General features: G+C 39.4%; 1 protein-coding gene across 2 annotated transcripts in view; it reads left to right on the forward strand.

Annotated features, from left to right (window-relative positions):
• Tmem117 (transmembrane protein 117) overlaps window positions 1-15,432 on the forward strand; it is a gene marked incomplete at its 5' end in the record, with an annotated part of 469,529 nt that overhangs the window by 381,196 nt on the left and 72,901 nt on the right. For both annotated transcript variants that reach the window (XM_005406589.2, XM_005406590.2), the window contains 1 exon segment: window positions 7,547-7,706. In XM_005406589.2, the coding sequence (XP_005406646.1) occupies window positions 7,547-7,706 (160 nt within the window).

Raw genomic sequence — 15,432 nt, forward strand, 5'->3', positions numbered from 1 at the left:
GACACAGAGAAACTAAAATGATTCCTTCTTAACAAGACTAACCATACCCTACACCCACAAATGACTTTAAATGTCTCTGAAAAGCAACTAGCACCATGCATTATGAGCAGAAGAATTCATGCCACTAAAAGAAAGGTGGTCATATCATTTGTCACTTCTTATATCAAATTGCCGACGCCCTGGGTCTCAAACAGTTGTCTTGCTTGGGCACAGCAGGGGGTATTGTTTACTTAGAGGAGAATACGGGACACTGTTTACATAAATTAGAATCTGTGTGACTAACTGCGGCAACTGGGAGGTGACTTTTCAGCCACCTCTTTTAGGGCCCTTCAGGAGCAAGACTTTCCAAGTTATCTCTTCATTCCCATTTGTTCAGTGCTTTTTTAGCTCCTGCTGTCCTCTGGGCACTTCTTTTGGTGAAGAAATTGAAAATATAAAGATAAACAACACATCAATGTGTGGTTTCATAGACAACATTAGATTCTAATAATTTCCTTTACAGACTCCGGATCCCAATAGAGCCACAAATGAGATGAGTTAGTGACTGCATCTCCTTTCTCGGGGTCATATCGTAATGAAATGCATTCAGGTTGTCTAATAACTGGCAAAAGCATTTACTTAATCAAAACCGTATGGATAGGCTTTGGTTTTTGTGCCAGGTCACTTGGCAAACATTATCTTTGTCCTCCTCTGGTCTTCCTGACCTCAGGAGTCAGAGACCAGAAAGTCCCTCTTTCTCAGGAGCAAGCTTGGCATCACCAGCTGGAATGCAGGGCTGAGAACAGCCACATGTTTGGAATGAACTAGTTCGACGACACAAATGGTGATTATTTTTCTTGCAAAGTTGCAGTGGCAACATTGATAATTAAAACAAGCAACATGAAAAGTGCTGGCATTCTCTCCTGGCCATCTGTGGCTTCAGCGTGCTGGGATTTAGTGTTCAGAGGGGAGCTGTGTGGTTGAACAGGCTCTTGGTTTTGCAGTAAAAAGTGAAGGAAAGTGTTCTGTTTATGCCTGGTTGTTTTATTTAATGTTCTTATATAGAACATGGTTAGAAGTTGTGATAGTAAATCATTTTAAATTTCATTATCATGCCACATTTTTACTTTATATATTTAGTACTTTGAAGCCTAATACTTAATTTTTGTTCCTCCATCCTTTCATCATGGTAACTTTAAACTTTCCATTTTAAAAAGGATTCAGAGTTTTATTTTTCAGTGAGGAATTATGAAACATGATCTGACTTCTTTTGGTTAAGTTCCAACCTCTTAACATGAGTATTATAGAAAAGAATACTTGGTTTTCACTTTTCTTAAAACTATAATGATTGTGTAGCACAATCAGAAAAGAATATGATATTCATGACTAGAATCAAAGATTATTAACATTTCAGAACTAAAATACAGTAATGGCTAATATATTAAGCGTATTTATTTTACTTGATCATGAGTAATTGCTATTTTTAGTAGGACAACATGGTCAAATATTGGCAATTTTATTTAATTTAACTTAGATAATTCTTAGATCTAAATTTAACTTAGATGCCTAGCTTAAATGTAGTAAAATTGCATAGTAGTTAACTCTAAATGAGTGTGCCCTTTGTGGATTATTCAAGCCTAATGCCAATTCTTCCATTTCTTGGTCCTTGTTTCAGGCTCTGTGACCACTCAGTATATCACCTTAAAGTGGTGATGAATAAAAGAAAACAGTTTAACCAAATTTAGATACTAAAAACAGACACTCATTTTTTTAAAATCCAGAATTTAGGATGAAAGGTAGGATAAGATTATAAATTAAACCATGTTTTAGGAATGATCTGGACTTTACATGTATTTCTTCCTACTCACCTTATATGATGGATCTTGGAGTAGACTAGAAAATGAATGTTTTCAACAGATGACAGGATGATTAAATTTGGGGGAACTTCTGCAGATCGTTGGCTGAACAGAAAAAGGTGTATCAGTCAGGGTTTAGTAGAGAAACAGATATAACGCAAGATATACAAATCTATAAGAAATGACAAGTTTGGTTTACGATGGTCAGCCCCAGAGTTGGATGAGGAAGTGTGCAGAGAGCGTCTGCATCCTGGAGATAGAAGAGTCCAGTCCAAGGCCTGGAGCTCATTGCAGTGTCTGTGCAAGTTCATATCAAGAATGCTGAAGAATCTATGACTAAGGCCAAGGCCCAAGAGTCTACACCAGAAGGCTCAAGAGTCCCAGGCAGAAGCTGAGCAGTTTGCACCAGAAACCAGGAGACGACAACCAAGCTTTAAGCACAGACGGGAGCTCCTGTGAAGAACCAACGATCAGTCCTTCCTCGTTTCCCTTTTATTGTGTGCAGCCTACCCAACCCGGGTGGGGGGTCCTTTATGCCCACACCATCTTCGAGCCCTCCTCTTGGGCTGGCTCAGGATGAATACAAAATAAGAACCCTGGCCTCTTGCTGAGTCACACAGTTAACCTTCTAAACCTCAAATTGACACAGTGAATAACATCCCAGAGCAGTAAGGACGTGTCCTTCTCACCCCAGGATGCAGTACAACTGCTGAGATCGTTAAACTTCTAGACTCCTCAAGCTGACACACAGTATCAACCGTAACAGTGACCTGTGATATGCAAATCCTTGCTCCAGGTCAGTAGATCTAACTCCTTCTTAGTTGTGTTACTGGCATACTGTATGACACAAGCAGGTGCACGAACCTCTCTGGAAGCGATTTATTTGTTCGGTTTTCTGCCAACAACTTAGAGTAAATACAAATTCTCCCTTCTTTAGCAACAGCTCTGTGGTGCCTTGGAGCCTACCTCAGAGTTTGGGAACCACCAGAATAGAAAAGATCGGTTAACACTTCTTAGTCTCCCCTTCTAAATGCTGTTAATTTAAGAGATGGTAGCAGCAAATGAGGAAAAGGACACAGGCTAAGAAGAAATTTGAAACCAGGAAAGTGAGGAGACTCACCACCCAAGCTGATAATTATGTATGAGTTCTTTTCATTTGGCCGGTGGCCAGAAGCCAGAGAGTAGAACTGATGAGCCAGTATGTCGTGTTGGCACCGGCTACAGTCTGTCTGGAAGGAGAATAATCCAGATAATTGTTTAATTGGATCTTACTTAAAAGAGAAGCTGGAACTCCCCGAGTTCAGTGTGGTCCAGAGTAAACATCTTTCTTGTCAACTATATTGATTAAATAAAACTCAAAGACCTTGCAGAGATGGCTGGTATCCACAAAATTCCATTCTCATTGCCACAGGGCTGTTATAACTGTTTCTTGCCAGTGCCTGTCTGTCTCTGTCTTCTATTTTTAAATGAGAAATACTTGGGATAGTATTTTTCCAATAGTATAATGAAAAATGAAAGCAAATTCCATTCTAGGTAGAAAGGTTCCTTTTCTCTCCCTTCTGAGACAAAATACCTGACGCCCAAAATAAGGAAGGAAAGGTTTATTTAGCTCACAGTTTGTGGAGGTTTCAGTCCATACTTGACTGGCTCCAAGGCAGGATGACACATGGCAGAGGGCAACAGTTTGTGGAGGTGGAAAATAGCAAAAGCAACAAGAGCAGAAAGGGAGGAGCAGCAGCAAGCAGCCTCTTTCCCTCCCTTACACTGTATGCAAACAATCAGTCCCAGGGTGGGCATAGCACTCACACCTATAATCTCAGCGCTGGACCACCAGTAAGTCATAAACTCTAGAAGCCCGCCCCATAACTGCACGAGGCTTTGGGCGGACATGCAGACACAAATCATAGCACATAGTAACAGGTGGTTAATATTCAAATATGGACCATGCAGGGCAATGGTTATTGGACAGACTGCCCTGAGTCAGCCTGTGCTTGAGTCACCTACTGTCCCCTCTGTCTTATGTTCTCTGTAACTGATAAAGTCTTTGTTGTAACAAGTTGGGTTATTTAACTTTCTGTAACTCAGTTTCTATACTTGTATATTAGGAGTGATGGGAATACAGTTGTGCAGAGATATGTAAGTTAACTTGTGTGAAGCTTTTACACCAATGTCTGGCATACCATAAGTGTCACATAGTGATAACAGTAATGTGCTAGTATTTATCATTTCTTTTGTGGCATCATGACATAACAGAAACTGCTTTTGTTTAACTTTACTGAGTCAATACTCTTTTAAACTGGAGGTTTTGACCGAATTGTCAGTGTGATAAATTATATATCTATCTATCTAACATTGAGCATGAGTTTAGTTTAAAGAGAATGTAAAAAAAGAACAGTAGCAAAATACCAACAACACAGACAAAAGCAAAACAAAGCAAAAACAATATGATTAATGAATGTATTGTGTTTTGGTTTCCCAATTTCCTTTCTTTTTTTCCAAACTCTTGGGGTTTTATTTTTAGGATTCTTTTTCTGAGCTGTATGCATTCATATTTAATGGTTGCCATTTTTTCCTTTTGTAGTATTAAATATTAAATACTAGGCAGATTACCTCCTTTAATTTCCCCTTGGAGTAATAAAATGTTACTAGTAACTATGTCTTGAGATCTCCAGCACTACTCTTTGTCAAAACAGAAGTAATAATAAAGCCAGCAAAAACACTTACAAAGATCTCTTAAGGGTATTATATACTGGCTAATTTAATTTTGTCTTTTTCTGTCCTTCTTCCTTTTATTTCTTTCTCTTGTCTAATTGCTCTGGCTAATGCGTCCAGAAGGATATTGAATAGGAGTGGTGACAGTGAACATCCTTGTCTTGTTCTTGATTTTAGAGTGAAAGCTTTTAGGTTTTGTCTATTTAGTATGTTGTTGGCATTGGTTTGTCATAAATGGCTTTTGTTGTCTTGAGATAAAGATTGTCTCTTCCAATTTTCTGTAGAGTTTTTAATCATGAATAGATGTTGGACTTTGTCAAATGCTTTTTCTGCATCTATTGAGATGGTCATATGGCAATAGAATATGTAAAACTCTTAAAGACATTGTTATAGGCAAAGACTTTATGAACAAAACCTCAGTTGCACAGGAACTGTCACAAAGAATCCACAACTAGCATCTCATCATATTAAAAAGCTTTTAAACAGTAAGAGAAACTAGCAACAGAGTTTCTAGCTTTTAAACAGTAAGAGAAACTAGCAACAGAATGAAGAGACAACAGAGTGGTAAACATTTTTGCCAAATGTTCCTCAGACAAGGAACCACTATCTAGAATATATAAAAAACTAAAAAAAAAAAAAAAAAATCAGACCCCACAAATTTAAAGACCAGTCCAAAAATGGGAATCTGAAATGAACAGACATTTCTCAGATGAAGTAGAACCAGCAAATAAATATCTACAAAAATGTTAAACATCACTGGTTATTTGAGAGATGCAAATTCAAACAACACTGAGACTCCATCTCACCCCAGAAAGAATGGCTATCATCAAGAAATAAACCAATAACAAATGCTGATGGGGCTGTTGGGAAAAAGGAATCCTTGTCTACTGTTGGTGGAAGTGTAGACTTATGCAGCCACTGTAGAACTAAATGTGGAGATTCCTCAAACAAAACAAAACAAAACAAAAAAAACCCAACTAAGACTAGAGGTCCTATTAGCCTCAGCTATTCCCCTTCTTGGTATCTTCACACAAAAAAAGCATCATTCCACAGCAATATATGCACACCCATATTTATAAGGCATAGTTTATAATAGCCAAATCTTAAATACAGTCCAAGTTCCCATCAACTAATGAATAGATAAAGAAGATGTGTTTTTTATGCAGTGGAGTACTACTCAACCATAAAGATAATCGTGAGACATTTCAAGGGAAATGGATACCCCTTAAGATCATACTCTTAAGTGAAATAAACCAGACAAACATGTGTAAATACCACATTGTTTCTCTGGTGTGAGAAGCCAAAATTGTATGTATAACAGGTAATGTGAAATAGGAAAAAAATGTTCAAATGCAAAAGGAATCTAGGGAGGGAACAGGGGGAAAGGAAGAAGGAAAAAGAAACAAATTAGAAAAGAAATAAAAAACTGGAAACAAAGCTTTTGTAAAGAAGGAGGGGAAGAGGGGTTGAAGGGAGGGTAGGGGAGTGGGGAAGAAGAGAATCAAGTTATATCATACGCAGTTACAAATTCCCTGTGATGAATGTGGTCATTGTGTATATCTAATGTATATCAATAAACAATTTAAAAAGAGTATTATATATCGAATAAATGAAATATGTTAAATGCAGCAAACACCCAGGAGGGTCAGGCCTTGTATATTGGTCTTTAATTCTTTGTGAATCAATTCTATTACATTATATGGTGTAAGATCAAGATCCAATTTCATTCTTTTGCATGAGGATATTCATTTCTTCAATGCCATTGTTGAGATTAGCCTTCCCCTAGTTTTTATTCTTGGTGATCTTGTCAAATGTTAGTCGACCTTTATGTGTGGGAATTTATTTCTCAGCTCTGTATTTTTATAAATTTTTCCATGTATCCTGCTATTTTGGTTATTATGACTTTGTTATATAATTTAAAATCAGTAAGTGTAATGTCTCCAAAATTCTTTCTCAAGATTCCTTTAGCTATTAAGAATCTCTTATTATTTCACGTGAATTTTAGAATTGTTTTTGTATTTCTGTGAAAAGAAATGCCATTGAGATCTGTATAGGAATTGCAATGAATCTGTAGATCAATTTGGGTATCATATATTGTTTTAACAATATTCTTCAACTACATGAACACAGGGTATCTTTCCATTTATTTTTTTGGATTTCTTTCATTAATGTCTTAGTCTTTTAAGTGTACAGATTCTTTCCTTCTTAAATTTAAAAAATATCCAGGTAACAATATAGCCCCGAGAACAAAGGCTAACCTACCTTCTGGACATTACCTGGTTGATTAAATTTTCACTACCCGCATTTCAGATCTATTTTGAATGTTTGTATTAAAGTATAATGTGACTATTTTTGATTACCTAAAATGCTTTAAGCTTAAATAAAATGATTTAAATCTGTGAGTAATTCTACAAGATTTTATGGGAACACTAAACAAGGCATGGATGATACAGCATGGAAAGAGATCCGTAGACTGCAGGTCTGATTGTATGTGTCCTGGGAGGAGGAGCAGCCACACTGTTAGGACTTAGAAGCTCTTTCTCTAATGCGCTCATCAGACCATGTGGATAGTCATGAAAGCTGCCCAACTGTCCCCTTCTCCCAAAGAGGATAATAGCATCCAAGGCCTTCCTTACTCTTACAGCAACTACCTTGTGCTTTTGTATATGCATGCCTGCTGCCTCAGCTGAGCCACGTACATCGTAATGAGAACTCCACACCAATATTCTCTTTGGGACACTTACTCCATAGTTTGCTCTTAATTGTTTGTTTCATAATTGTCATCTTAATGTTCTTGAAGGAAACTCTTGGAAGAGATGCTATCGTAACTTCCCCTGATGGCTCTTGAAAGGAAGCACTTAATTCATTTCTTTTTTCATTGTTGTTTTCGTGAGTGTGCCTAGTGGCCGGTATTTGGTGGACGCTGCAGCACAGGCCCTGTGCTCTCCTCGGCATCTCTGTTATGCTGTGGAAGGTGATGAGTGTCTCTCTCTTTGCAGGACAGTCCTTTTCACTTTGACTTCTGTGGTCGTACTCGTCATTACAACGGATTGGATCAGCTGGGACAAGCTGAATCGCGGCTTTTTGCCCAGTGATGAGGTTTCCAGAGCATTCCTTGCTTCTTTCATCTTGGTCTTTGACCTCCTTATTGTGATGCAGGTAAGCATCTCGCTTTTTCCCCTCTTCTCACCGAAGCTGCTGTATGCTTTGTTCTCAGTATAACAAACACTATAAACGGCGGGCTCCATAAATCCAGACAAGGACATCGTTTACAGTTGCTATTAATAGGGCCACCTCTGATATATTTTCGGCAGTTTTACTGGGAGGAAAATCTAAGTGAGCTTTTATGAGAGAAACACCAAAAATTCATTTTATGAACATGGCAAGGAGGGTTGCTAGAAGCAGTGCAGCATGCTGGTATTTCCTGCCAAAGGCTTACAGGGGAATAAAACAAAGGACAACAACGAAACCAGCCACAAAACCGTGCCATTTAGTAAAGCTGCAGAGATGATGGAGATATAAAGCCAGCAAAGCAGGGAAAAAAAACATGTCAGTGCAACTTGGGGTTTTATAGCAGTGGAAATGAAGTGATGTAAAAGTGCTTCTTCTGGTTATGGAAATTATCCCTTTCTCTCGGTATTCACCGGAGATCATTCCCTTTTCATGTAAACAATATTTCCGTCTTGCTTAGCAACAGATTTCTCTGTACAATAGCATCACGCTAACCAGTGTTACTGGTGTAATCTTTGGGCGTGAATGTTTGGGGCTTTAAGAATAGTCATTTCAATGGGCAGAGAGAGACATGCGCTATTTCTTGGCATGTTGTCCTGCTCATTAAATGTCCATCCGTCTGCTAGACATTCTCTTATGACTTTCACGAGGCAATTTTGGTTTCGCCCCTCCTGAGGCTTTGTAAGTCCCAGGAACAAAGGCCACCATTGCCGAAGGGAAAGGACACACCACTGTATTCTGAACTGAAGTGAGATTTTGCAGGATAGCACACTGTTTTTGTTTTTTCTAGACGCAAAGAGGGGCCTTTATGAAACCTTTCTCTGTTGTGTCAAAAGAGAACAATAGTTGTTTTGTTTGTTTTGCCGTGTAATATATGCTGGGCATTAGGTTCAGGATCATTCTTAGCAACTATTCCTATTTTTAATCTAAAATGTGGTGTAAAAACTATTTGAAGAGATAAAAATATTGAATAAAAATTGAATATTTTTTCATAAAAATTGATATATTTCCTTTTCGTTTCCTGTGATGCACTTTAGCACGATAGAGAAAACCTCAGGGTTGGAATCAGACAACGCAGGCAGGCTGCAGGTCGTCTCTTACTAGCTACAGAAGCTGCTCTAGACAGATGCAAATAGGATTTGTAGCACTTGGGCAGTAACATAGTATGCATGACTTGTACAGAGAACTTTTCATCTTCTTCCATCTCCTAAATAAAATACTTCCTAATGTGAAGTGGCCACTTTGGTTAAATGGCCCACTGGCATCTTTGCAAACTCATCTTTAAGTCAAAGGTATTAGTAGCCAAGAAGGCTTTTGTGCCCTTGAATTTTATTAAATTTGTAGTGTGAGAGCATATATTCCCTCACTGCCCATCACTCCATTTGTGTAAATTTGAAGTATTCTTCTAAATAAGTTCACTGAGCCCAGGGACTTCAAGTGGAAAAATATAACATTGCCATTTGCACATATTGTGGATTCATCAAGAAGTACTAAATAAAGACAGATGAAAGAATGGAAATATAGCCAGGACTTTCATAGGCAGAGTCAGCCAGAGCAGAAAGGGAAAGACATTCTCCATGAGAAAATGGTGCAGAAACGTAAGGCGTCAGGAAAGTGCTGAGTGTTCAGAAAACAGTCAGAGACCAGCTGAGTGAAGACGAAGAGTTCGTGCTGGGGAATATATCCGTTTGGACCGCTTTGGCTGCAAGTAACAATAACCCTGCCAGGGCAGCTTTAATCAAAGAGTGAGTGTGTTTCTGCATTATAGGGACACCCCGCACCCTTCAAGAGGAGGGATGCATTTGTCTCCAGGGACACTTCAAACCAGAGATTTAAGTGTCGTGGAGAACCCAGACCCACCCTTTATACTCCATCCTCATCTCTGCTTTTTCACTTCCACTTTCTTTTTATCTCCTACTGCAAAGCAGCTGTTTCAATTTTCTAGGTCATATGGAAGAAAAAGGCCACTGCCAGTATCTCAGAGGGTAACCACCCTCTACCTCCGCAGCCCAATTCCAAGCTCCCTAGAAAGGGACTGCAGGGCTCAGAGCCTCCTGTGCCCATCCCTGAGCTGGCTGCGGCAGCGGGAAGGCTGGGGCGTGGAGCAGTCCTAAAGAAAGGGGAGAGGTGGGGTTTTGGTGCTAAAAGTAATAATGCCTGATATAAAGAAAATCCAAAAGAAACACCGGAAGTTAATTCTCTTAATTCCCTTTCCCTCTCTCCCACCACCAAACCAGCCAGGCCTAATGAGTCACCTTTTTATCTCTTCTACCCCAATCCTTTCTCCCGTTTCTTTGCCATCATTTCAATACTGGCTGTTCTGTATACTATCCTAAAATAATTGATGGCACTACTGTCTCTAAGTGACCTTTTCTACCACATGTTCCGTGCAGCCCATCCCCATAGTTTATAATCGTTGTCTTGGTAACTTTTCTCTCGTTGCTGAGACAAAATACGCAGCACCAAAGGTAAAGGAGGAAAGGTTTATTTAGCTCACAGTTTGTGGAGGTTTCAGTCCATACTCGGCTGGCTCCAAGGCAGGGTGGCACATGGCAGAGGGCAACAGTTCATGAAGAAAGCAAAAGCAACAAGAGAAGAGAGAGACAAGACTCCTTCTGTCCCTTATATTATATGCAGGGGGGGCAGGTGTAGTGCTCACACCTATAATCCCACCATTGGACCACGGATCCGTCACAACCTCTAGATTCAACCGCCTCTGAAAAGCTTGCATAAGGTTCCAAAAAGGAGTGCATAAGGCGCTAGGGGGATATCAAGACACAAACCGTAACAATAAGAAATGTCGTGCTGTACACATCATTTCTCAGCCTGGATATTGTTGTCGATTCCTCCTAGTTCAAAGGTAAAGTCAGAGCTGGGCAGCGCTCTCTTAGTGTGCTCCACAGCCTGGCCCTGGCTCTTCTCTCCCATGTCTCCCTGCTCCGGCTGTTCCCCAGATGAAATTTGCTGTTTCACTCTTGACCATAGCACAGGCACTGCTGCAAGGTCTCCAGGAGTCCTTTCCCTTCCAGATTCACTGGCTTAGGTCCTACACTTGAGGACCATTTTGACTCCGCAGTGATCGGCGCCTGGTGATCACTTCCTCTGTGGAATTTTCCTAGCACTTTCTACTTTGTGGCAAGCACATGTCACCGGTTCCCCGTTCTTCTTGGTGTTATGGGGGCCTCCACAGCACAGTCCTGACCTGGCGGGAGCAGCGGGAGGCCCTGACCCTGGGCTGCACAGTGAGGTTGATGAAGGAAGCACAGCGTTGAGTCTCAGGCCCCCCGGTCCACCTCTGGGAGCATCGCAGAGGAGGTCTGGGAGCCAGGACTGTGGAAAAGGGTTAATTTAAGGACACAGAGCTCCTGAACACAGACTGTTCAAGATATTGGAAAATGTATGATACAGCGTCCCACAGGGTCCACCACGCACTAAACGGTGAGCCAGTCATCCCATGGTTGCACATTTCAGATGAAGGAAGGTTGAAAAAGTAGAAAATTATTGGGACTGGAGGGGGCAGCTTCCTTAAATGACTCATCCTTCTTGAAATGATTTAAATGATTTCAAAGTAGTTGATTCTAGACTTTTCTAATTACAAGAAAATCCAACTTATATTATAGGAAGATTCTGTAAACTTTGATTAAAAAATAAAAGAAACTATTAGAATTTTTTCTGGTGTTGAGGATCAAATGTAGGGCCTCATGCATATTATCCATATGCTCTCTTAGGAAGCCACACCATCAGGCCTAAGAACTTGATACTTTTTCTATAAAGATTTTATTTTTAACAAAATTAATAGACCAATTATGAATACATTTACACAATGTAAAACTATTATATAGGTATTTTTGTAATAGGTTTTTCTGCATTTGTTGCTTGTATTGTGCTTTGCTAGGATTTTAATAAAAGCACCAGAACTAAGACATAAACAGATGCCGGCAAAATGTAACATGATTTGTATTATAGTGGGTCTGGAGAAGTTGTGTTCATCAACCTAGTCTCACGGGTGCTTGACATAACTGGACTCTAGGGGATTCAGGTGTTTTAGTTACTTTTTTCCTTGCTGAGGCAAAATACCCAACACCAAAAGTTAAAGGAGAGAGGGTTTATTTGGCTCACCGATTGCAGTGGTTTCAGTTAATAGTGGGCTGGCTTCAAGGCAGAGTGGCACACGGCACAAGAAAAACTTCATGGTGAAGCAGGGCAGGCAGAAGGCAGACAGCAGCATGGCATCAAGCAACAACCAACAAGTGACGTGCAACCCATGACCCTCTTTCTATCCCTTATATCTTATGCAATCTGCCCACCCTTAATCCTGCCAGAGTATGGTGAACTAATTTAATACTCACACACCTGGATCCCAGCATCACACGCCCTTGATCCAGCCACCTCCAAAAGGTTCCATCTATGACCACACAAGGCTTTGGAGGGAGCATCTAGACATAACCCATAACATGGGGTTAGAAAAGATTAAAAAATGTTGAATTTTTAGTTGGGTCAGTGTAATCTAGCACTGACAAAACAACTGCTTAACAAATATCCAAGAAGCACAGAAAGCCAGAAAGTAGCTTTTCATGACTATAGGGACGCATGGGAAAGTTTTGCACTTCTACAGCTTTGCAGCTTAGAGCTCCAAGCCAGTTATGGTTAGTTTCCTAGCCATCATCTAAGGGTTCCTTTTATTTATTTATTTTTGAGATGGGGGTCTCACTACGTTGCACAGCCTGGTCATGAACTCGTGAGCTCAAGCAATCCTCTCATCTCAGCCTCCTGAGTAACTGGGACTAAGGCATGTGTCACCATGCCTGACCTGTCATCTGGATTTGAAGCAAATTGATTAAGGTATTGGCTTTTGAGTCAGACTTCTCTGGTTCAGATCTTGGCTCTGCCATTTGATAGCTGTGTGACTTTGAGATGAGGTACCTAATTAATGTGGGTTAATAATAGTGTTGATTTCATATGGTTGGCTATGACTCAGAATTGCATAGAAGTATGCATGGTCCCTAGTAAGGGTATAAAAATATAAACTATAGGGGCTGGGGATTTAGCTCAGCAGCAAAGCATCTGCCTGGCAAGCGCAAGGTCATGAGTTCGGTTCCCTGTACCAGAGAAAAACCAAAAACCAAAAACCAAAAAAAAATATAAACTATAGTCAACAATGAGAGAGACTGCTAATAAGACTGCTCGTGAGTTCTAATACTATAGAACTTTGCAGGTATGTACTGAAGCTGCATGACAGAAAGTCTTAAAAAGCTCACAATGAATTTGGACTTTATCTTGAGGACACTAAGGAGCCAATTAGAGTGCTGAGGATCAAGTGGTAGCCAGCAATGGTTATCTTAAGAACGCTTCCTTTAATGCTTGAAGGATGATTTGAAAGGAGGTATCTTCTTCAAAAGAAGAAAATCAAGTTTGCTCAGTGAGTGTGGCACTTTATATATGGAATATTAGAGGCCTCCTCAGGATGGTGACAATAGAAATAAACACAAGAAATGTGTTATTTGAAAATAGAAATAACGTTTATGCATGCATTGGAATTAAGGGAGAGTTCCTCAAGATGACTTTTTTTTTTTACAGCATCATGAGCTGTGACGGTTGACCCTGCCTTTTGTGAGCTCTTACAAGTGGGAGACATATCTTTTTCACACTTACTTGTGTGCACTCATCTCGTACCCCTTACAGGACCTCTGCAATGTTGTAGAAATGTTTGTCAACTAAATAAGCAACTTCAGGATTCAAAGCAGTAGGGTGAAATAATGGAGAAGCTTTTCACTAATGCCAAGAAATGTGACAGAATATGTGACTTGAGAGAAATATCACGAATTCTGATTTAGGTATATGGCGATATGGGGATGATAGGATCTATATCCATGGGTGGGAATGGTGGAAAGAAAAGAGATGTTGAGGAGGATACAAAGTTCCTGTTGGGGGAGGGCTTTCAGTGAGCTACTGCACAGCATGGTGATCATGGTTAATAAGAATATACTTTCACAACTGCAGAAAGAGTAGATTTTAAATGTTTTCACCATAGAGGAATAATAAATAAGTGAGGTGATGGATATTAGTCATTCCACATTTTTGCAAATATCATAATATCACATCACAAACATGTATAATTTTTGTCAATTAAAATAAAATAAATTTTAGTAAAGATAAAAAAGAATTGGAAAGTAGGTGGTAGATTTAGCAAAAATATATCTATATTGCTATATAACTCCATCAAATATATATGAGCATATGTACATATATGTATATGCATGTGTGTGCATGTGTGTATTTGTGCATGCATGTGTGTGTGTGTAATATCTTGGATTTGTGTGCATTGAGGTAATAAGAGTAACCATCTAGAGGAGAGGTTATTAAAAGAAGAAAAATTAAAAATAAGAGTTGGTAAATCCTTATATAGTTGACATATCTTTTCAGTCTTCTTCCTTGTAATTTATTTAGGTACCTCTTACCTTGCATTTCTTATAACATGTAAACTCCTCCAGGGAAAGAAATGTTTCACAAATTGTTTTATCCCCATAGCAAGTTAAAGTTAAATACACTGCAGTTTTATGGTAAGTATATTGCTGAACAAGAGAATAAATAAAGGAATGGCAAAAGCCCAAGAATATGTGATTTTTCAAGATGTAAAATGTTTACTAATACTGGGAAAATGAACCATCAATAATATTAGATTAAGTCATTCCCACTGAAGTGTGATGTTACAGTAATTAAATATCTAAATAACATCTGAATAACTTGCACAGTTAAGTGTTATTCGTGACTCTTTGTAATGGTCATAAAGCACTTGGAGAGAAGTGATATTCCCTCAAAAGCCATTCTTCATGCCTGAAAAAATGATATGAAGATTGCATGCTACTGCTATTTTACCATGTAACAGATTTTAAATGTGTTTTTCCCCCCTGGTTCTGAGAAATGGGATAACTAATTAACACGTAGACATATGACCTTTAGTAGACTTCATTTTAAAACCCCATGACCTGACTTTAGTAGGATTCTTCTTTAGAAGTCTCAGTTTGTGAAGTGGTTTCAACCATTTCAGAATATAGGCCAGAGAAACAAGCATAAATCTGTTCTAATTAAATGGCCACAGTGTTTTGACAAGTTGCAATCTATTTTCATGCTGAGTTACTCCAGCAGGTTTTATTTACAGGCTATTTAGAAAGAAAAGGTTTTTTAAGTGTTTGCCCACCAGATTTAACATGTCCTTAGACTTGGAGTATTTCCTGTAATTTCTTCAAAGTAGTTTAAATTCCTTGTATAGATCTCAAGCCACGACATGCAGGGAAGGGCTGTACGTAATTCCTGGATTAATGGTGATAGTAGCCCACTCTCTTCATGGTGTGTGGGTGAGGGGCTGAATCTCAACTTTATTCACTGCCGCCATTTTGCCCTTCCTATCACTGCTGGCTCAGGGAGGAGGCGGTTCGAGGACAAGCATAGAAAAGAATCTGTTGTATTTATTAGCAAAAAGTGGACAGAGTTACCACAGTGAGTTGTGGCCATGAAGCATGAAAGAGACCAACCAAGCAGGGTCACCAGGGGGGATTCTTGACAGGTGGCCCATGTATAAGGGGCACTTGGCAGAAGAAATCAGGAGAGCTGGAAACACTGAAGTTATCCGGCAGGACATCTCAGGGCATGATCA

The sequence above is a fragment of the Chinchilla lanigera genome, unplaced genomic scaffold (assembly GCF_000276665.1).
Source record: "Chinchilla lanigera isolate Chin_1 unplaced genomic scaffold, ChiLan1.0 scaffold00099, whole genome shotgun sequence".
NCBI classification, from domain to species: domain Eukaryota; kingdom Metazoa; phylum Chordata; class Mammalia; order Rodentia; family Chinchillidae; genus Chinchilla; species Chinchilla lanigera.